Source organism: Carex rostrata, chromosome 7 (assembly GCF_964058835.1).
Source record: "Carex rostrata chromosome 7, lpCarRost1.2, whole genome shotgun sequence".
NCBI classification, from domain to species: domain Eukaryota; kingdom Viridiplantae; phylum Streptophyta; class Magnoliopsida; order Poales; family Cyperaceae; genus Carex; species Carex rostrata.
The window spans coordinates 2793418-2817763 of NC_135924.1; the positions used below are offsets into that span (position 1 = coordinate 2793418).

A 24346-nucleotide genomic window follows, 5' to 3' on the forward strand; every position below is an offset into this window, starting at 1 on the left:
GCAGGCAAAAGGACGTTTTTTTTTCAAGGTTGACAAAAGGTTGCTTTATCCATGTGATAACCTCGGCTTTCAAAAAAAGACAAAGGGTTGCTTTATATACACAACTTTACACTAATCATTATGATCCATATTTGCAAGGAAAAGGGTATATAAAATTTTGAGTCCATAGTCATACTCGTACAGCTGTTGCATTTTATTTATTACAATATAAAAAAAAAAAAAATCTTCAAGTAGGTGTACATAAAATATAGTTGTAAAATTAACAGTCAATGTTTCCTCAAAAAAAATTAACAGTCAATGGCCAGTGGGTAGGGAACCAAACCGTGGATCGGATATTATCTGTCCAGTATTAGATCCATATCTATATTATTGCAGATTCGGATATTCAGATACAAATAGTTTGCGAATAGTAATTAAGATACAGCTGTAATTTAAGCGGATGAGGATACGGTTTCAATTTTAAAATCAGATACATATACAAATAATTATTAAAATCCGTATATTTAAAGTTTTCGGATATCTGTTTATCCATAAGAATTCACACGCGATTTGTTTTCTCAATCCCAATTTCCGCTCCCATTTCTTTGACTTGTTCTCCCATAGAGCTTGTGAATCCACCAAATAGATTAAAATTCGTAGTTGCTCTTGCAAACCAGTGACAAAATATGATGCAAGAAAACCATTCCTTCTAGTATTCTTGACCAAATATGGTACAAGAGCCAACAAGATTATTTTGTCTAAGTATTCTTTTTCATTGTTTTCCTTTTAGTATTTTAGATTATTCCTTCTAGTATGATACATATATAGTTGGATAGCTTGATCTTCAACCTTTACTTAAAAAAAAGAAGAAAATAAACAAATATGGTACAAGAACCAGCAAGATTGGATATTTTATATTAAATATACATGTAGACTTGGTAGTTCAGATTGGATATTTTTGTCTAAACAATAAAATCCCTGCTTCAAACACCCTTCCTACTATTTTGATCAAGTGCAAGGCCTTGATCTTCTTGACCTAGTCAGCTTCAATATATAGATTATTCCTTGCAAAAAAAAAAATTAAATTAGGAATTCATATTAAATATCCGAACTACATACGTATTCGTATTCGTATTCATGTAATATTTGATTTGCATCTGTATCCAATTAATATATGCATCAGTATTCGTATTCATGTAATATCCAATCCGTATCAATATCCGAAAAATAAATACAGATACGGATGTGTAATATCCAATCTGTATCCATATCTGAAAAATAAATACATATACGTACAGATATGGCTTTACCACTATCACATCAGTATCCGATCCGTTCCCACCCTACCAGTGGACCACCAAACTTGATAGTAATGTTTTTGGAACAATTGAAAAAAAAGGGTTATATTTTTTTTCCTATATTTAAAAATAGAGGCTTGACCTATTCTTCATCTTCAAAAAATAAAATAAATTTTTCCTATAAAAACCATCAATGCATGTTCTCCAAAGCTCACAAAACCAGATTAATACATGATTACTGCTCTAACAGTCTCCTCCGAGGAAGGACACAAGCCAACAAAATATTGAGCAATATTGCTTTTGGTTTATTTTAAATTTTCAAGTACCATGTCTTTTAGTAAGCTTTTCTCGTTATGGCCAATAGTCGTCGGTCTAATACTATGTTGTTTCTTCTCCATTCCCTGCGGGGCCAAGGTTCATCACCATACCTTTGTTGTAAGTGATTTCTCTTCTAAATTTTATAATCCGCTTGCCTTTTATCAAAAGGACAATCCAACTCATGAGCTAATCATGTGAATGTTGAGAGTAGGTTCCATTAATATATAGACTTTACCTTAGACTTTAATATACATTGTGGGACTAATTAGCATTATCCACTCCGAATTCGCTCCATTTTCACCCTAGATGAAGGCATTATACTTGTGTAAAGGGAACAAGTGAGGTTATGGTACCTGTTTTGTAAAGTGCGGATTGGTCCTTACTATTCATCCATATTTTCGTTTGTGAAGTCAAACGAACTGCTTATAATATAATATTTATATGAAAATTTACATGGAGATCATATTTTACATGAAAATTGTTGTTTTTTTATCATTCAGATTTGTCTGAAAACAACAATTTTCAATAAATTTAAAAAATAGTAAAAATATTTCAAAAAATATAAAATTTAGTCTCCAAACACATTAATATGAACAACAAGATGTTTAGTTTGGATTGGCTATTTGTATTTTGAATCATGTCATTTATAATCCAATATAGAAAAATGACTATATATTGCATTGTACCGTAGCCCATCTCTCTCTCTCTCTATATATATATATATATATAGAGAGAGAGAGAGAGATAATGGCTAAGCTCAAATCGTTTGTTCTTGGACTCAGGAACAAATGACTCGGTTCTCCGATTTCTGAAGTTCAAATTGCCGATCCAAACCGTTAGATGTTTAATCTATATTAAAATGTGCTTGGAGACAAAATTTTATAGTTTTTAGAATTTTTTTACCATTTATTAAGATGGTTTGAAAATCGCTGTTTTTTTATGGTGCATAATTTTAATAAAAACAGTGATTTTCAAATCATCTTAATAAATAATAAAAAAGTTTCAAAAAATATAAAATTTTGTCTCCAAGCACATTTTAATATTGATTAAACATATAATATAAATTTTATATATATTTACTTTTTTTTTTGTCTTTTTCGCTTAAACAGATTCAAGAAGCTATCTACACCCGGCTCTGCAATAATACAAAGAGCATTCTAACTGTCAATGGATCATATCCGGGACCCACTATCTCTGCTCGCAAAGGCGACACAGTCTATGTCAAGGTCATCAACAGAGGGAACAAGAATATCACCATCCATTGGTACTTTACAAACATAGTACATACATAAAGAATTTGTTATTTGCACTATTAATTAACGAATTATTTCAATACATGCAAGACTAATTACAAGTATTCATCTAATTTCTATAGGCATGGTGTAAACCAGCCGAGGGACCCATGGTCAGATGGACCGCAATATATTACACAGTGCCCTATCCAGCCAAGAGCCAACTACACACAACGGATCCAATTTACAACCGAAGAAGGCACGCTCTGGTGGCACGCACATAGCGAATTTGATCGTGCTACTGTTCACGGTGCTATTGTTATTCATCCGAAGCTTGGAACCACCTTCCCCTTCCCCAAACCCCATAAGGAATTCACGTTGATTCTAGGAGAATGGTGGAGAAAAAACATAACAGATGTGTACCAAACTGCAATTGAGACAGGCAATCTATTCGCTGAGTCTGATACCAACACCATCAATGGACAACCTGGTGACTTCCTGCCATGCTCAGCAAATGGTAATTTATTGTTCCCGGTATAGGAAGTTTATTTATAATGCAAGTTGTTGTTAATGCTTCATAAGATGGAGATTCTGTTGGACAAAGTTTGTTACTTGATCAATTTAAACACAAGTAGGAACCAAATTTATTATTTTTTTCAAATATAATGTAATCTAACTACGTGTATATTTCTTTAATTTTTGTTGCAGAAACGTTTAAGGTACAAGTCAAACAAGGCAAAACGTACCTCCTCCGTGTAATAAATGCAGCAATGGAAAATGCATACCTTTTTGGGGTTTCTGGTCACAATGTAACAGTGGTTGGAACCGACGCCAGCTATACGAAGCCTTACGTGAATAAATTTATCATGATCACCCCGGGCCAAACGATGGACCTCCTCTTACATGCCAATCAATTGAAAAACTCTTCTGCCCCAGTCCGTTATTACATCATCTCGTCTATATACTTTGATGGAAGTTCTAGAGCCGCTAGAGATTGGAATGCAGCTACAGCTATTTTAGAATACAAAACTAATCATTTCTCGCCATCAATAAAACCGGTTTACACATCCTTACCAAAGAACAACGACACTAAAGCGTCAGATGCGTTCACTAGGGGTCTTCGCTCGCTGGCCAGCTCAGATGACCCAGCTGTCATAACCCAGGCTGTCGATGTCAATATGTATATCACAATATCTTCGAATGAACAATTGTGCCCTAACAACACATGTGGTGGTCCAAACGGTACTAGGCTTGCTACTAGTATGAACAATGCTAGTTTCCAAAACCCAAAAATTTCTGTGCTAGATGCATATTATAATTCTATTGCCGGTGTGTACACCACTGACTTCCCTGACAAACCACCGCTCTTCTTCAATTTTACTGATGCTGAATATCAACAGAATGCAAAATTTGTTGATAAATCAACAAAAGTGAAAGTGCTCGAGTATAACACAACCGTGGAGATTGTGTTTCAGGTCACTAACTTAGTAGACGGACAGGTTACCCATCCAATACACTTGCACGGCCACAGCTTCTATGTCCTTGGAAGAGGAACCGGCAACTTCAACAACACAACAGATCCTCTGAGTTACAACTTGGTTGATCCACCATATCAGAACACTTTGGGTGTGCCGATGAAAGGTTGGGCAACTATCCGCTTTAGGGCAGCTAATCCGGGTGAGTTTGTTATTTTTCGTTTTTTTCTTATAAATATCAAATTATCTAATTTTTTTATTTATTTAGTTTTGACAATCAAAGGTGTTACACAACTACAAATTAAGTAGATCAGCAAAATTAATCAAATAGTAGATTAGTTATTGTTCCAAATTGTTGTTTTGAGTGTTTTTCAGAGACTAATCATAAAATATTTTGGTTTTGCAATTAAATTAGGTGTTTGGTTCATGCACTGTCACTATGAAACACACTCAATATGGGGAATGGATACTGTGTTTATAACAAAGAATGGTAATACTACAGAGGCAAAAATGCTGCCTCCCCCTGCTGACAAGCCACCTTGCTGATTTTACTCAAGCATTGTATTATTTTTTTTCTAACGGTGAGTTTGCACTGGTTAATTTATTGTATTGAAATATATTTTCGTCGTTAAGATTATTGTTGGATTTTAACTTGTTATACATTTGTAAATGGATAAACAGATGAATCAAGATAGAGTATATGAAAACGACAGTAGAGTATAAGCTGGATTGGAGAACTGGGAGATGCAAGATTTAATTAAAGGAGGTCTTAAGAATTGTAACAAAAAAATAAATTAGAAATTAAGTAGAGTTTATTGTCACTTGAGCTTCTTTTACTTGTACTCCCAATTACTTGTGGTAATTAATTTTAGTTGATTTACTTGGATGGTATACAAGATCCATTGATGAATTGTTCTAGGCCCAAAATGAAACTCAGGTAATTGAATCTCAAGTAAAAGAATTCTCTTCTAGGCTCACATAAAAGAATCTCAGGTAATTGTTCTAGGCTCACATAAAAGAATTCTCTTCTAGGCCCAAAATGAATCTCAAGTAAAAGGGCAAAAGTTTGACTTGATACATTTTTTATTATTTTGTTTTTAACAGTTCAGCAAAACTTTAAGAATTTCAAGCGTACCACAAAATTGTCAATTGAGAATTCATAAAAGATATATATTTGTTTGTACACAACAAGTGAGGTATTGAATTAATTATTGTCACAAACTGATAAATTTGAAGATAGAATTTTTTTTTATATGCTATATATTTTTTATATAAATATAAGGTCTCAAATAGGAAATTTATAAATTTAAAATTAGTTTCAATATAAAAGCCAATATATCATGCCTCTATTTTGAATATACATAACTAATGTTTGCGTGATAAGTTTTTAAAATTTAGACATGTAAATAAGATATTATAAATTTTAGAAAGAAAAATTTATAATGCCAATAATTTAAAAAACTATATATACATAAAATTTTTCGAAGGTCCCTAATTCAAATCCTTTACAAGAAGAAGCAAGCTGCATCTTCTCTTTCATGGTATATGGAAGCTGCTTGATTCTTCCAGAAAATGATATTGTTCGAAACAAAACCTAACTAGAGCTTATCAGGAAAGAAGTCAAAGAACCAAATGGTGATGATTCTAAGAAAGTTAAGTTTCTTGTGTTATAAAAACATCTGGGAAAATTATTACCAAATTAATTATGCTCTTTTTATTTTAAGAAAGCAAAAATCCATAGTGTGACATATATAGTTCACACTGAACTAACATACGGATTAATTAGTCGTTATTAACTCTTGAATATATATATGAGAAGGGATCGGATGACACTCTTTTTTGGTGACATCGGATAACATCGTGAATTTTTAAAGTTTTCAAAGTCCAAACAGTCGATCCAAACCAATTAACATAATGGATATGTTAAATTTTTTTTACTATTTATTAAGTATTTAACAAAATCGGTATATTCAGACCATTGAATTTTTGTACTCATCTTAATAAATAGTAAAAAAAATCAGAAAAATGTAAAATTTGATCTGCAAGCACATTTTAACATATCCATCAAGTTGAACGGTTTGGATCAACTATTTTAACTTTTAAAATGCACGGTGTCATTCGATGTCACCAAAAAAGAATGTCATCCGATCCCTCCTCTATATATATATAGAGAGAGAGAGGAGGGTTCCAATGCCTCATTTTTTTTATACCACATATTTTATATCTTCATTTTCGTCATATTCAAAGTCTAAATTGTCGATCCGAACCGTTCAACATGATATCCATACTAAAATATGGTTAGGGATGAAATTTATATTTTTTTGGAATTTTTTTGCTATTTTTTAAGATGGGTAGAAAATCATTGTTTTTTTAACGGTTCAAAAACAATAATTTTGTACCTATCTTAAAAAATAGTAAAAAAATTTCAAAAAATATAAAATTTCATCTCCATGCATATTTTAATATAAAATTTCTTGAACGGTTCAGATCGATAATTTGGACTTTGAAAACAAAAAGATAAAATATGAGGTATGATGAGGTATGAAAAAAATGAGGTATTGGAATCCTCCTCATATATATAATAACTAAATTAAATTTCAAGAATGGACCCATATGTCAGTGGCCCAGGCCTTCACCTGCCGCCGCCTTCTCTCTGACTCTGTCTCTACTCTATATCTCTCCCCCTCGAGCTCTCTTGCTTTCTCTCTTTTCTTGTTAATTTTGATGTCGAACAAAGCCCAAGGGCAGACCCAGAGTAGACCGGGGGGGAGGGGGGGCAGCTGTAGCCCCTGAAAAATATAAGTCAGAACATTGTTTTTTTTTATTAAGTACCGAATTAGTTAATGGGTTTAAATCCAATTCGATATTTTTTTTGCCCCCCGACGAAAATTCTAGATCCGCCATTGACAAAGCCCCTGGACTTAGTGTGCTGTTCACAAGTCCCTGTGGTTTCTTTCTTTTGATAAGCCTTCGAGCTCCTTGATTTTTCTAATTATGTGAATCGAGTATGGTTTAAACAACAAATCGGGAGCCTTAAATTGTTGATTTATCGCTTGACCACTCGAATTGATGTTTCTTGGTTTGGTGATTGCTATGCTTGATTAATATGTTGTTTAAACTAATTTCTCACTTGGGTCATGACCTTTAGACAAGTTATTGCGATTGAATCTCAGTTTTGAGTTTTAGAACCATTATTCTAATTATGTCATTTGGTTTTGATTCTATAGGTTACTGGTATGATTTTTGTGATGCATGTCAGGGACCAATTTGTAAATTTTTGTAAGTTAGAGGGAATAGTTACAATTTCTGTGAATCTGTTAACTATCCCTCTATAGAGGAACTTAGCTATAAAAATTGAATTTTTTTTTTTAAATATGTGGGACGATATGTTAATTAGAGGTGCTATCGGGTCGGGTAGGATCCGAATACTATTATATTTGGACCCGTATTATAAAAGTGTTCGGATCCGAATTTCGATCTATATATTTATTAGTTTCAAATCGGGTCAGTCCGGATCTGGATACCTATTTACCCGTAGATATTTCAGGTCCAGTCTTTCGGTTCCAGGTAGATAGATACCCGTAACTTATTTGTGGATTATCGGGTCCGGGGTGGATACATGTCGCAACTCATAAGCATTTGAGAAACCCTTTACGTTTAAATATAATTATAATTTCTTAAATATACATCATTATAATATAAATTAAATTCTACTTCAAAATATTGAAGGTGAGATAATTTTAGAAAGTAAAATATTGGAGATGGTGATTTCATTCTATGGTTCGAAAAATCCATGAATAGATTATTAATACCAATTTGTTTTAATCAGTGAAGAGCGCAATAAATTTCAATGATCTCTCTAGAAAGGCAGATATATGGTAGATGAAGTGATCAAGAAAGGAATTAATTAGCTTAAAAAATTGATAGGCAGAAGATGAACGTGACATTTGATTTCAATGATCTGTGCGAAAAAAACAAAAAATTTCATTTAAAAAAATTAAAAAATACAGTAAATGATTGTCTTTTCATAGTTATTAATATATATTTTTATATTAAATAATTGTAAAAGAAATGAAATTATCATTTTATTGGGTATTTATACGGGTATCGAGTTGGGTTCGGTTATGGATCGGATAATTAAATAAAACCCATACCCATTACAGTATTGGTTCTAGTTCGGATCTAGATCGGATATTAAATTATTAATTGTATAACCGTATCCATAATTTAACCGGTTATATTTTTTAAACCATACCCTATCCAAATTAATCAGATCCGGGTTGGTTCCAGTTCAGATCCGATTTGGTTCTGGATTGGATCCGGATAATCAGGTAAAAGTAGCACCTCTAAATGTTAATTAATACAACCTACTATTGGTATACCGTCGCGGATATTACTGTCGCTAATAGAAAAAAACACCTTTATGTTGGTATACCCTTGCGGATAGTCACGTTTTACTCTCGGAACCATCGGAAAAATGGATGAGAATGGTCAGATGAAAAAAAAAGTGGGTGAAAGAATTTTTTTTCTTTTAGCTTGAAGACAAAAGTAGTTAGGAATTAAAACTACTTAGATTTAGAATTTAAATGCTTCCAAATACAAGTTTAAGTGCTTACAAGTAGCATTGTAAAAAATTATAAACAGAGTTTTAAATTCTTGCATATGAGTATTGGAAATGAAAATTAGATATTAAATATTTCAAGAGCGCGCTCGGGAGATTTATTTGAGAGACAATTATCTGGCTCCTAAAAATAAAATAATTCCATATAATGTTGGTTATGCTCTTGGAAGCTCTAACAAATCATAGTTATGTTAAATTGTAGCTTGGAAGAGAAATCATGCCCTGGAAAAAATAATTGATAACATCTATATATAAACTGATTTGAACCCTTTCAGTAAAGACTATAACTCCAAGAAAAAAATATCTTCTATGAGACTTAATTAAATATGAATTGATATCTAATAATGCGAGATGATTCCGGCCGATATTTTGTCTCTATGGGACTTAATTAAATATGAATAAATATGAATAGACTATGAATCCAAGAAAAAAATATCTTCTATGAGACTATAAACTGATTTGTTTTACTGAGGTTAAGGTATGATTTGGCGTCTCTATGGGACTTCAAATCGATATTTTGTCTTTCTAATTTTAAAATTCCACCATGTCATTTTTCATTTTATTTATTTTATATTTTGTATGAATATTTTTTTTGAAAACTTGGTAGTAGCTACCAAGATTTGTGAGGGGGAATCGAACTCTTGACCTTTGGGTATAACAACTCTATGATAGTTTTCTAGCCAATTGTGCTACCTCCCCTTTCTCTATATTTTGTATGAATATATAGATGCTAAAATCATTGAAATCGGATCGTCCGGATTAACTCACCGTGTATTAATAGATTTGGACCGTCTGATGAGATCCACACTACTATTAAAGGGCCCTATATATATATGCATCATAAGCGAGGAGCAGATTAGCTTCGATCTTGATCAAACGGCCATCAAGCATTAAACTAAAAAGATTTTCTTTTGAGTTAATGCAGGTGATACGCGTTCAAAATTATTATCCGCATACGGTGCATGTTAGCCAATTTTTGGATCGTATCATCAGCTTTTGTATTGCTCCGGTTAAACATGGGCCATGACAGTGCAACTAACCATTTAGGTTTGAGCTGTCTAAGGACTAGGGGTGCAAACGGGTTGGATATTATCCGACCGTATTCGACTTCATATCCGAAAATTTAATATGGATATTCGATATCTGAATATCCGTGCGGATACGGATACGGATATGGTTTTGTATTTTAATTATCCGTATCCGAATAGTAGATATATATTATATAATTTAATATGAATTATGAAAAAAATTATGTTATTCACTATTATAAAAAGCGGATATCTGTATCCGTATCTGTCTAATATTTGATCTGTATCCGTATCTGAAAAATAAAAACGGATACGGATATGGTTTTACCACTATCCGATCCGTTTGCACCCCTACTAGGAACCTATATATTGCTTTGCTTTTGGGCTTGTATGTTCGGCCTTTGAACTTCAATATTTTGGGCCTAGATCCATGTTCCTTCAAAAATTAATGAAATATTTACGGCAATAAATAATTTCTTTTCCAAGCCTAACTTGCTCAAATTCAACGTTCAAGGTTTACAAAAATGAAGAGGTATATAGGTTTACAAAAATGGACATATATATCTCTATCATTATGTCAAACAAGAAGCCAAACCGTTACTTCATGTATGTTGACACGCGCGTATCAAGTCCCATTATATAAATTGAACAGCAAATTAATTATTAAAAAAATGGAAAGAAAACTTACAAGAGCAATAGTAAAACCAACTTAGTTTAATTTTCGGTTTGTTCGTATGAAATAGCTGAATAGCGTCTGGAATATACTTAATAGTCATATCCTTGGAGATAATGATATATGTGGTCTTACCATTAAACATAGTCATTTTTTATCCTCACGGATAAAATAGATATATCTTAATTCTTATATTATGCACGTAGTTGTCCTGATCTTCTAACGGCTGAGATTGAAAGATGAATTTTCAAATTGAATATCAACTCTCCAATCATATAATATTTCTTCTTTTCATTATATACATCTATCTTATGTGTAGAAATTTACATTTAGTTAAAAACATGCTCGCCACATAGACTGCTACATGGTTTATCACATTAAAATTGAATAAATCCTTAGCTATCTTCTATTCTTCCAATTAAATTATTTCCTTATGGAAGCGTCTAATTGTCCACAGCCTTTTGTCCACCATTTATCCACAGCTTTGTCTTGCGCGAATACTGTAAAATTACTTCTACATACTGTATAATTATACAATATATCACATAAAATATATCAGTTAATCACAAAATATCCCAGCAACTATTTGAAGTTGTCCCATGATAGTTAGAAAAAGATTGCAACTTGCACAACAGGACAAAATAAATGTACTTTCAAACTGTACTTTCGGAAACAGTTATAGGAAGTTATTGGCAGTTAGAGTTAGTTATTAGCGGTTATTGGCAGTTAGAGTTAATTATTACCGTCCGCACTGGGTTGAATCTTGTATACTGTAAAATTTAATCTTGTATACTGTAAAATTGAATCTTATATACAGTAAAATTTTCAATTAAATCTTGTATACTGTAAAATTGAATCTTGTATATTGTAAAATTGAATCTTCTAAACAGTAAAATTTACAATTGAATTAGCAGAACTGTAAAATTGAATCTTGTATACAGTAGAATTTTCAATTGAATCTTGTTCAGATGAGTAAGAAGCCTGTCTATCATCTCTTTCCTCCAGATTTTCAAAAGATGAATACTGTTAAATTACAAGATGAATACTGTAAAATTACAAGATAAATACTGTAAAATTACAAGACAAATACTGTAAAATTACAAGATAAATACTGTAAAATTAACAAATCAATACTCCAGTAAAATTTACAATTGAATCTTGTATACTGTAAAATTGAATCAGCAGAACTGTAAAATTGAATTTTGTATACAGTAGAATTTTTAATTGAATCTTGTTCAGATGAGTAAGAAACCTCTCTATCATCTCTTTCCTCCAGATTTTCACAAGATGAATACTGTAAAATTACAAGGTAAATACTGTAAAATCTCTTTCCTTCAGATTTCTACAAGATGAATACTGTAAAATGACAAGATGAATACTGTAAAATCACAAGATGAATACTGTAAAATTAACATATTAATACTCCATATCGCCTCTCTATCATCTATTTCCTCCAGATTTCCACAAGATGAATACTGTAAAATTAACGGGGCAATACAGTAAAATTAACAGATTAATACTCCATATCGCATCTCTATCATTTCTTTCCTCCAGATTTCATTTGAAATGCTAGATCTGTTACTGCATACAACAAAAACAACAAATTCAACAGAAATAACTTACTAGATTTGAATTTTGTTGTGCTCTTCAACAAAAACAACTTCTATTCGGTCGCGCTCCACGATTGAAGGTTCCATTGCGATCATGTATACAAAACGAGATCGAATCAGTAATCTCAATTAAAATTGACATTGCAAAGAAAAAATGAATCAGAGAAGGTAAATACAAAAAAACAACAATTACGATTTCGTTGCCGTCACGGCCGATCCAGATTTTTCTTCCGATCGTTGTCTCACCGCGATTTAGGGTTTTTTTTTTCAAATTCAACGCTGGTCTCTTTTGATGAATCTTGGCAGAAATATTAAGGAAACGCCAAACGAATTAATCATTACATCTAATATAAAATTGTGAATTTAAATCAAGAGACAAAAGCAGCCAAAAGAGAACAAACACCAGCGGCGACCCTTCTAACAGTAATAAATCAACGCGAGTCTCCACGAGCTTTTTTTTTTCAAAATCGACGCGAGTTTCATAGCAAATTTTATTCCTTCATCAACGCGAGTCTCACTATTGAAAAATAAATTTTCAGAGTTCGATCGAATTTTAGATCTATAAATTTTCGTCTTTGTAAAGCGAGAAAAAAATATCGGAAACAAATCGCCTTAGAAAGAAAACAAGTTGATCGGAGAAGGAAAGTTTTGAAATTGAGATTAAAAAATAAAAATAGAGGCACGGAAGGAAAGTTAAATAGACGGAATAAGTGGTTAGTTAGAAGGTGGGACCGGTGTCCATTAAAATTAGTTAAACAAGAAATGGATATTGTTGTGGACAAATAGTGGACAATGTGTTGTGGATAGAAACATTTTCTCTTTCGTTAACTCTCAATGAAGGTTTTACAATAATCAATTATCATTAGTATGTGTAGAGTAGAGGTGCTACTTTTACCCGATTACCCGGATCCGATCCGGAACAGATTTGGATCCGAACCGGAACTAATCCGGATCCGATTAATTTGGGTAGAGTATGGTTTAGAAAATATAACCAATTAAATTATGGGTATAGTTACAAAATTAATAATTTAAAATCCAATCCGGAACCAATATTGTGATGGGTAGGATATAGGTTTGATTTAATTATCCAACCCATAACCGTACCCGACCCGATACTCGTATAAATATCTGATAAAATAATAATACAATTCTGTGTAATTATTTAATATAAAAATATATATTAATAACTATAAAAATAAACTCTCATGTTAAAGAAAAACAAAACTTGTAAACTGGCCATTGTGAATTCCATTTAGCCCGCAGCATTTCAATCTTGTCTTTCTCTAGTAATACAAACAGTGAATATCAAAGTAAAACAATCTCTAAAAATATATAGTATATGTCACATTCAAATTCACTATATATATCATATATCATATTCAAATATAAAGTATTTTTTAAGGAGATAAGTTACGGTGAGTCATGGAGTAAAACGCGTTTGTACTCCATGCTGTATTTTCATTTTGAAAGTTCAAACGACCGATCCGAACCGTTAGATGTGATCTCCATATTGAAATATGCTTGGAGACCAAATTTTACATTTTTTGGAATTTTTTTACTATTTATTAAGCAATTTTGAAAATCGTTGTTTTGCTGTGAACAGTAAAAACAGTAAAAATTTATGGACCATCGGATCAGAGATTTTCAAAATTGCTTAATAAATAGTAAAAAAGTTCCAAAAAATGTAAAATTTGGTCTCCAAGCACATTTCAATATGGAGATCATGTTGAGCAGTTCGGATCGGTCGTTTGGATTTTCAAAATAAAAATATAGTACCATGGAGCACCAACTCATTTTACTACATGGTTCACCATAGCCCATCTCTTTTTTAAGAAACAAATCATAATATATATCATATTCAGAATAATAATTATTTTATTTTGTATTAATATTCAATTGATGGATTTTTGAACCCATAAAAAAGGAAATCACCGTCTCTTATATTTTACTTTCTAAAATTTATATCTTTTTCAATATTTATGAGTTGTGACATGTACCCGCTCTAGATCTGAATCCGCCCCGTATCCGGACCGGATCTGATAATTTACAAACAAGTTATGGGTATCTATCTACCCGGAATTGAAAGACTGGACCCGAAATATCTACGGGTAGATAAGTACCCGGATCCGGACCCGACCCGATTTGAAACTAATAAGTATATGAATCAAAATTCGAATCCGAATACTTTTAGAGTATGGGTCCAAATCTAATAGTATCCGGACCCTACCCGACCCGATAGCACCTCTAGTGTAGACTAACTTATATAGAAAGTTTTTTAAATTCCGAAAAATTAACTCACATAATGAACAAAGATAGAAAAATACAATCCAATGTCTTTTATGAAATAATTAATAATACCACAATTTATCTAGAGAATAATCATTATAATGAATATAAATTAATATAAACAAATTAATAATAAGAATATCACAAGGTATTCTTTATGTGAACTTATGCAGATGAGAGTTTCAATATAACCAATTTAATGTGCAAAATGGGTCAAAAAATTTCAAATATAAACAAAAAATAAATTTTGCTACAAAATGTCGTAGCATTATAAAGAATTTTTATTTTTTAGAAATTATTATTAAATAATATAATAATATATATTTAGTACATGAATTTTTTTATGGCTTAGCAGGCACTGAGTGGGTAACTCAGATTTAAATTTTGGAATTGAGTTAGTAGTTTGGGTCCAAAGTTTAAGTCAAAACCACTAATTCGACTTCAAAGTTTGAATCTGAACTACTAACCTGGTTCAAAAGTTTTAATTCAAACTACTAACTCAGAGCCTTTTAGTCCTTTGAAAATTTGACATACTCAATTAATTTTCCTATATTATTTAATAATAATTTTTAAAATTCAAAATTCTCTGGCAAAATTTTTGTGCTATAAAATGTTCAAAGTTTACTTTTTCATTCATATTTGAAAATTTATAACTCAAATTGCAAAAAAAATTATTGTATTGGAACTCTCTTCTATATAACTTACTTTTTTTTCATAAAAAAAATATCTTATGGTAATTTGTTATAAATTTATTTTACTTGTGGTATCATAATATAAAAATAGAGATTTCATGAAGACAAATTGAATTTTTTTTTCTATTTTTGTTGACCACGTGAGTCAATTTTTCTATGCTTAGAAATATTAATGATGGACAAAGTATTTAATAATTGTGAAAACCATCATCGAGAGGTCCAAAACGTGGCAGACCAGGATTGGTTAGTTTTCATAGATGGTAGAAAAAAATTTGTCCACCGGTGGGCAAAGAATTTAGTTCCTTCATTTCTCCTCTTCCTCTATAGTTTCGACAATGCAAATGAAAACAATCATATTTTTTCGTATTTTGTTTAGGGCTATTGTATTTTTGTGAATAGATGAATATCAGATCTTGTGCTAACAAAAGCAATTGATTTTTCTGATCTAAAGAGAAAATAAATAATATCTAGAACTTTCGTGTATATAAATGATATGTAGAGAAATTTTTATTGTTAAAATAATTTTCATGAAGAATATATATATAGAGAAAATTCTTATTTGAATCATTTAATTATATATTTTTCAAATTTATTTCTTTACATATGATCTCCTCTAAATCATTTAATGACCTGTCTCGTTTGTGGAAAAAAATTAGATCTTAAATTGTAATGATATTTCAAAAAAAACAATCATGTTATATTTGATCCTTTTTTTTTTCATTTGTTGTATTAGAACAACTACGTGCATAATATAAGAATGAAGATTTATTATTTGGATTTTCATTTTTTTCAATTTGTCTTTTATTTTCATTTTTTTACTTTGTGTGAATGTCAAATAAAAAAGTCTCTTCATATTCTATTCAATCTTATAATATGTCTCTGTTGCAACGCACGGGCACGATGCTAGTTATTGTTATATCGATGTTGCATAGATCACATAAAATTATTTTTCCTATTATTTAATAAAATTTAGAATATATAGGAGATAAATAAACAAAAATTAATTATTTTCTTCTTTATTTCTTTTACTAACTAATACAAAACAAGACCATTAGTTCCCGCTTGAAAAATACTATAGCATCATGGCATCCCTAGTATCTAGTTCATCACACCAGATGAGTTTATTTTAGAACACACATAGATATATAATTAAATGATCCAGACATCATCTTCCTCGGTCTCTAATGCAACAGAAGTGTTTGCATTGGCGCGTAAGACGGTTGTCTCCATGGTGATTCCAGCCCCAAACCCCAAAAGAACACCATACTCCTTTCCGCCTCCAACGGTTGCTGCTTTTGTTCCAGCTGACTGCTTCCTCATTTCATCTAGCATGAAAAAAATGGTCGGACTCATCATGTTGCCATACTCGGCAAGCACATGCCTCGTCACCTTTAGTTTCTCCTTGTCTAGTGCCAAGTCAGCTTCCACTTGTTCTAGGATAGCCGGGAAACCGGGATTCACACCCCAAAAGGCTGAATTCCAATCGGTAATAATTCCGAGTGGTTCAACTATCTCTGAAAGAGCATTAATGATGCCACTTGAGATAAACTCTGGTTCAGGAGGTGACATGTGCACTGTGAGGCCATCTTGCCTAATGTGGCCAACGAATGCATCGTCTGTGCCTGGAAGAATAGTTTGGCGAGCTGTAATGATTTCATAAAGCGGGCGCTCAACTGACAGATCAGGATCAGCCCCTACGATAACAGCTGCTGCTCCGTCACCGAGAATTGCTTGAGGTAGGAGGGTGTCTTTGTTTGCATTGGATGGCCCACGAAAGGCTGTCAGCGAGATTTCTGAGCATATAACAAGAACACGAGTGCCTCGTGTGTTCTCGGCTATATCCTTAGCAAGACGAAGAACTGTGTTACCACCGGAGCAGTTTTGGTGGTACATCATTGACCGTTTGACTGAGGAAGAAAGACCTAGAAGCTCTAACAGCCGGCGATCGGCACCAGGCATGTCAATTCTTCCAGTTGTGGTGTGGAAAAGCAAGTGGGTGATCTTCGACTTAGACTGGCCCCACTCTTTGATGGCCTTCTCTGCTGCCTCGAGACCAAGCTTCGGCACCTCATGTAGCACAAGGTCTTGCCTGGCATCAAGTGATTCCTTATCCTTGTGTGAGGCTATCTTCGGGTGGTTCTCAAGCATTTCCTCCGTCAAGTGAAAGTGACGCTTGCGGATTTTCGTCTTGTCACCTACAAAGAATTGAATCCAAATTAATAAAGAACCTTTATCAGAAGTATTTCTGGATGCATAATGCAAACTTTGGTTCATTTTCACAGTGGGGCATATATAGTTTAGCTCATGGTTCTCTCAAATCTAATCAAAATACACATGAAAATTGAATATATTATTGTTTGCCATTCAATTCATCAACTATAATATTAATTTTACTGCGTGACAATATTATTTATATGAGAATATTATATTTATAAGTATGTGTTTGTCTGGCAGGGTTCTTACAAATTTCCTGGAACTCCTTCTTTAGTTCTTTAAGGTGCTCGCTCTTGGTAACACGGAAATAGTAGTCGGCATACTGAGATTGCTCAATGAAATTAGGCGGGGTTGCTGTGCCGATTGAGAGCACTGTGGCTATTCCTTGGGACCGTTGTGCCTCACGTATCTGGTTCATGACATCCATTTGCTCCTGCACGTAGAGATTAACAACAAAATCAATATTTTAGTTTTTAGTTATATTAAATATTGGGAGATGTATGCAATACAAGACTCCCAAATGAAAACTATAGATATTTTTTTTTAAATATCACAACGTTCTTGAAAAAGATGTTCTAAAGTACTAATGATTTATGTGAGCCCGGACCATATATAGTGCGTGTCACTTGGAGCAATATAAAATATAAAATATGTGAGCCCGGCCCAAAATGATTGAATAATAAGTTGGTCAAGTTGATAATGTCACTTGGAGCAATATAAAATATAAGACACCTAGATATTGGATGAATCATTACCTACTTTTTGCTATGATTAAAATATGGAAGAAAAGAAAGCAATAATACATATAAATCTAGATGTAGTTATTATAAACATATTACATATTAGTAAGTGCCATCCCGAAAGTAAGTTATTATTAACATTAAACACTATTATGTATTATCACTACAGAGTTACTATCAGATTGAAATATAATATATATGATCATAACAAAACTATACAAGAACAGTACCTTTGGTAATAAAGGAAAAGAATTAATGTGCTAGATATCTCAAACCAAACAGAGATGAGAGATATGAGAATAGATTGGTTTGCTTGGAATGGGTTGGAGTAGTAGTGAGTGGCATGATGAGCCTTTATATAGAAAAAAATACTGTTATGATTCAACGATATATGTGTTTTTCCAGTCAAAAATTGCCTATTTTGTCATCTCCTACCTTCTCCAATTGTCTCTATCCCAGGGCTACTTAACGCAAAATAATTCCAAAAATTTCTTCTATGGCAACCGTAAGAGCAAACGTAACGTCATTATATTTGTAGGAGTGGGTTGGTGAAGCAATATTATAATAGAGTGGGGTTAAAATGCACCCTCCTTTTTGTGCTCCTAACGTGCACCCTCCCCTCGTTTCTTCATTTTTAAAGTTCAAATAGTTGATTTGAATCTACCAACGTCTTCTACATATTAAAATGTGCTTGGAGACCAAATTTTACATTTTTTGGAAATTTTTTACTATTTTTTCAGAATTTTTTATTAAACTAAATAATAATAAAAAATTCAGCACAGTGATGATTTTAAAAAATTCTGAAAAAATAGTAAAAAATTTCCAAAAAATGTAAAATTTGGTCTCCAAGCACATTTTAATATGTAGAACACGTTGGTAGATTCAAATCAACTATTTGAACTTTAAAAATAAAGAAACGAGGGGAGGATGCACGTTAGGAGCACAAAAAGGAGGGTGCATTTTAACCCCACTCATTATAATAAATGATTTTGTTAGGTGTCGTTCTATCTTTAGCAAATTAAACACGTGGTAATAAATATAGTGAATCGACAAAATAAATAATATAATCATACCTTTATTTAAAAATGAATTTTTTTTCATTGAATTAATACTATATTTTTTTTCATTTGAAAATCTCATCCTAAATATTTTTGTTTTCGGAGAACTAAGATAACTATTACACCTAACCATTACTGGAAAATTCATTCGAGTATTGGACCATTTTTCTGCAGTTAGGTAGGAATTAAATGGATCATTTGATTAATATTTCCTCATTGCCATAATAAAGCAGAAAAAGTTAAGGAAAATTCAAAAGTTAAAGAAGGACCATTTGGATAAAATTATTTTCTCTAGCTATCAGACTTAATTCAAGGGAAGTTAGTTTAGTACTACGATCTATGATTTTTGTACTTGGGTTATCTAGATCTACTCGTCCCTCAGCGTTACAATTTCATCTTAATTAGTTCCATAGCCCTCAGAGGTCTCCATGAAGGTCTTTTTTCTTTTTACTCGATTCGTATCGTAATCGATAAAGCGAATATAGTTAATAATTTTTTTCTTAAGGGTATCAGTATTGATATATTTTTTTTAAATTTATCAGATCAAGATATATGTAAGAGCTATTTTGTAAACGTACGAGGAAATTTATAAATATTACATTATATATAATAATTTTTCACTTATACATGTAACAATATAATTAATATTTTCATTACAATTATTTATACAACATTTTTTTCAATTTTTATTGAATAATATATGATAAGATATGATGTATCTGACATTTTTATGTATTTTTTTAATTAGCAATTTATGACAAATTTATTTCTGAACAGTTGATATCATTTTATTTAATTAATAATTTATATTTTTCAAATAATAAGATAAAAATTATAATTTGTATATATTAATTAGGATATCATTCACATGATTTTCTTAAATATTTCTTCTTTGTTATATTTTTGAATTAAATTAAAAAAGATGAGGTATTGTTTTTTTTTTTTTGAAAACTTGGTAGTAGCTATCAAGGTTCGTGAATGGGTATCGAATTCTCGACCTTTGGGTATAACAACTCTAGGATATTTTCCTAGCTAATTGTGCTACCTCCCCTTTCTCAAGATGAGGTATTGTTACCAGTTATTTTAAAGGGTTAAGATAAAGTTACCAGTTGTTGGTAGCTTAATTCTACCATGTTTTTCAAAAAAAAAAAAGATAAGGTATAGATGAGACTAATTTTGTAAAACTATGGGCATGAAAATGTCTCCGTTCAACCGGCATCGTAACATTGACACCTTACGTGGCCCATTGAAAATTCATAATACTACGGTCATTATACACATGCTTTCAGTGTACGTATACGTTTAAGTCTAACGTTGAAAGGACTTGCAACTATAAAGTAAAAGGAGGTAGGTTTACAATTTCTTAATTAAGTCAAATTTCATATTATCATTGGTCTAACTCTGTCAACATCTCAGATGCCGTGATTTTTATTCTTACCCATTTAAATAAATATTTTATTAAAAATAACCAGGTTTTAGAAAAATTTATAAAAATGTCCAAACCGTACAGAATATTTACGGTCCGGAATTAAAATTCCGAACCGCACATAATATTTACGGTCCGAAATTTTTTTTTTTTCAGACCGTACAAAATATTTACAGTCCGAATTTTTATTTTTTTTGTGGAATTGAGTGAAGTTTCGTACGAAAATTGACCGACATACAGTCTTCATATCTCACGATCTGTTTGGAGATTTCGTACGAAAATTCACAGCCTTGTTCTATGATGTCCAGACTGCATGTCGGTCAATTTTTACAATTTTTGGAGATGTTTTGCTATGTTAACCAGGGGTGCAAAATTGGGCTCATAATGCAATCCTTTAGCAGTTCGGGCAATTTTTGAGACCTGATATCTCACGATCTGTTTGGAGATTTTATTGTAGAGATGACATTTTTATGTATTTTTTTTAATTAGCAATTTATGACAAATTTATTTCTAAACAGTTGATATCATTTTATTTAATTAATAATTTATATTTTTCAAATAATAAGATAAAAATTATAATTTTTATATATTAATTAGGATATCATTCACATGATTTTGTTAAATATTTCTTATTTGTTATATTTTTGAATTAAATTAAAAAAGATGAGGTATTGTTACCAGTTATTTTAAAGGGTTAAGATAAGGTTAAGATAAAGTTACCAGTTGTTGGTAGCTTCTACCATGCTTTTCAAAAAAAAAAAAAAAAAAAGATAAGGTATAGATGAGACTAATTTTGTAAAACTATGGGTATGAAAATGTCTCCACTCAACCGGCATCGTAACATTGACACCTTACGTGGCCCATTGAAAATTCATAATACTACGGTCATTATACACATACTTTCAGTGTACGTATACGTTTAAGTCTAACGTTGAAAGGACTTACAACTATAAAGTAAAAGGAGGTAGGTTTACAATTTCTTAATTAAGTCAAATTTCATATTATCATTGGTCTAACTCTGTCAACATCTCAGATGCCGTGATTTTTATTCTTACCCATTTAAATAAATATTTTATTAAAAATAACCAGATTTTAGAAAAATTTATAAAAATGTCCAAACCATACAGAATATTTACGGTCCGGAATTAAAATTCCGAACCGCACATAATATTTACGGTCCGAATTTTTTTTTTTTTTTGGAATTGAGTGAAGTTTCGTATGAAAATTGACCGACATACAGTATTCATATCTCACGATCTATTTGGAGATTTCATACGAAACTTCACATTGTTCTATGATGTCCAGACTGCATGTCGGTCAATTTTCACGAGATATAAGGTCTCAAAAATTACCCGAACTGCTAAAAGAATGCATTATGAGCCCAACTTTGCACTCCTGGTTAACATTATGAGCATTGTTCTATGACCTACATGCAGTATTGACATCATAGAACAAGGCTGTGAAGTTTCGTACGAAATCTTGAAACAAATCGTGAGATATGAAGACTGTATGTCGGTCAATTTTCGTACGAAACTTCACTCAATTCCAAAAAAAAAAAATTCGGACCGTAAATATTATGTACGGTCCGAAAAAAAAATATTTCGAACCATAAATATTATGTGCGGTTCGGAATTTTAATTCCGGACCGTAAATATTCTGTACGGTTTGGGCATTTTTATAAATTTTTCTAAAACCTGGTTATTTTTAATAAAATATTTATTTAAATGGGTAAAAATAAAAATCACGGTCTTAGATGACTTAGTCTGATAACAAAAAATAATATGACTTAGTATAAAGAGGTAGGTTTTGTAACAATATGATGAAAGAGATTATAGATGTCACCGGGATAACAAAAAATATTTTTCCTTTGAGATAATAATATTTGGAAAACGACAAATATATATATAACTTGCTGATTTCCTGCTGGTTTGAAAACGACAAATATAAAACTTGGAGACCAAATAATATTTGAGATAATAATATTTTTTATTTTGAAAGTCCAAATGACCAATTCGAACTGTTAGATGTTTAATCCATATTGAAATGTGCTTGGAGACCAAATTTTATATTTTTTGGAATTTTTTTGCTATTTATTAAGCATTTTTGAAAATTGCTGTTTTGCTGCGAACAGTAAAATTTTCTGGACCATCAGATCAGAGACTTTCAAAATTGCTTAATAAATAGTAAAAAAATTCCAAAAAATGTAAAATTTGGTCTCCAAGCACATTTCAATATGGAGAACAAGATGAACGGTTCGGATCGACGTTTTGAACTTTAAAATCGCAAAATATGAGCGTGAAGTAAAATAGTCACTTTACTTCGCAACTCACCATAGCCTATCTCTATATATATATATATATTTGTCGTTTGCCAAATATTATTATCTCAAAGGAAAAATATTTTTTGTTATCCCGGTAACATCTATAATCTCTTTCATCATATTGTTACAAAACCTACCTCTTTATACTAAGTCATATTTTTTGTTATCAGAATAAGTCATCTGAGATGTTGACAGAGTTAGACCTCTTTATACTAATAAGTTATAAATATTAAAAAAATTTCGGACCGTAAATATTATGTGCGGTTTGGAATTTTAATTCCGGACCGTAAATATTCTGTACGGTTTGGATATTTTTATAAATTTTTCTAAAACCTAGTTATTTTTAATAAAATATTTATTTAAATAAGTAAGAATAAAAATCACGGCATCTGAGATGTTGACAGAGTTAGACCAATGATAATCTGAAATTTGACTTAAGAAATTGTAAACCTACCTCTTTTACTTTATAGTTGTAAGTCCTTTCAACGTAACGTATACACTGAAAGCATGTGTATCATGACCATAATATTATTAATTTTCAGTGGGCCACGTAGGGTGTCAATGTTACGATCAAGTTACAACAAGTATTTTCTATATTTTCTAAGTTCAAATCGTCGATTCAAACCATTAGATGTGATCTCTACAATAAAATGTGCTTGAAGAAATTTTTTTAAATTTTTTGGAATTTTTTTTACTATTTATTAAGATGGGTACAAAATTCAATGATCTGAATTTGACTAGTTTTTGTACCCATCTTAATAAATAGTAAAAAAATTTAAAAAAATATAAAATTTGGTCTCCAAGCACATTTTATTGTAGAGATCACATCTAACGGTTTGGATCAACGATTTGGACTTTGAAAATGTAGAAAATACTTGTTGTAACTCAAAAATTATTGTAACTTTATCCCTCCTCTATATATATATATATAATTTGGTGTCCTAGTACAGTATAAGCTGGATTGGAGAACAAGGAGATGCAAGATTTAAAGGAGGTGTTAACAGTTGTCACAAAATACTAAATCATAAATTAAGTAGAGTTTATTGTTACTTGAGCTTCTTTTACTTGTACTCCCAATTACTTGTTGTAATTAATTTTAGTTGATTTACTTGGATGGTATACAAGATCCATTGATGAATTGTTGTGTACCAACAAACATATATCCATTGATGAATTGTTCTAGGCCCAAAATGAAACTCAGGTAATTGAATCTCAAGTAAAAGAATTCTCTTCTAGGCTCACATAAAAGAATCTCAGGTAAAAGAATCTCAGGTAATTGTTCTAGGCTCACATAAAAGAATTCTCTTCTAGGCCCAAAATGAATCTCAAGTAAAAGGGCAAAAGTTTGACTTCATATACAGTGCACCTGTCATATA

The 24346-nt window shown here is 31.5% G+C and overlaps 2 protein-coding genes and 1 long non-coding RNA gene across 4 annotated transcripts; 1 reads left to right on the top strand and 2 right to left on the bottom strand.

Moving 5' to 3' along the window:
- Positions 1-1452: 1452 nt before the first annotated feature.
- LOC144557618 (putative laccase-9) lies at positions 1453-5241 on the top strand. The gene is made up of 6 exons (XM_078306219.1): positions 1453-1712; positions 2705-2859; positions 2971-3344; positions 3536-4504; positions 4718-4883; positions 4984-5241. The coding sequence occupies exons 1-5, from the start codon at positions 1605-1607 to the stop codon at positions 4846-4848; spliced, it is 1737 nt and encodes a 578-aa protein (XP_078162345.1). The 5' UTR covers positions 1453-1604; the 3' UTR covers positions 4849-4883; positions 4984-5241.
- LOC144557622 (uncharacterized) lies at positions 4965-24046 on the bottom strand. The gene is made up of 2 exons (XR_013512717.1): positions 23941-24046; positions 4965-5039 (listed from the first exon to the last, which is right to left on the bottom strand). It is a non-coding gene; the product is annotated as an uncharacterized LOC144557622 (long non-coding RNA).
- LOC144557007 (chalcone synthase 2-like) lies at positions 16194-18491 on the bottom strand. 2 transcript variants are annotated; one of them, XM_078305547.1, is made up of 3 exons: positions 18397-18491; positions 17676-17859; positions 16194-17407 (listed from the first exon to the last, which is right to left on the bottom strand). In XM_078305547.1, the coding sequence occupies exons 2-3, from the start codon at positions 17851-17853 to the stop codon at positions 16362-16364; spliced, it is 1224 nt and encodes a 407-aa protein (XP_078161673.1). In that variant the 5' UTR covers positions 17854-17859; positions 18397-18491; the 3' UTR covers positions 16194-16361. The 2 variants fall into 2 exon arrangements, with proteins under 2 accessions (XP_078161673.1, XP_078161674.1); XM_078305548.1 differs by lacking the exon at positions 18397-18491 and having other exon boundaries at positions 17676-17888.
- Positions 24047-24346: the final 300 nt, after the last annotated feature.

What these genes read in the sequence shown, in the direction of transcription:
- LOC144557618 (XM_078306219.1), top strand. Translation starts at nt 1,605, where the DNA reads ATGTCTTTTAGTAAGCTTTTCTCGTTATGGCCAATAGTCGTCGGTCTA. An exon ending in AAGAATATCACCATCCATTG is followed by an intron (nt 2,860 to 2,970) that starts GTACTTTACAAA and finishes TAATTTCTATAG; the next exon opens with GCATGGTGTAAACCAGCCGA. An exon ending in CCTGCCATGCTCAGCAAATG is followed by an intron (nt 3,345 to 3,535) that starts GTAATTTATTGT and finishes TTTTTGTTGCAG; the next exon opens with AAACGTTTAAGGTACAAGTC.
- LOC144557007 (XM_078305547.1), bottom strand. Translation starts at nt 17,853, where the DNA reads ATGGATGTCATGAACCAGATACGTGAGGCACAACGGTCCCAAGGAATA. An exon ending in GAAGGAGTTCCAGGAAATTT is followed by an intron (nt 17,408 to 17,675) that starts GTAAGAACCCTG and finishes AATTCTTTGTAG; the next exon opens with GTGACAAGACGAAAATCCGC.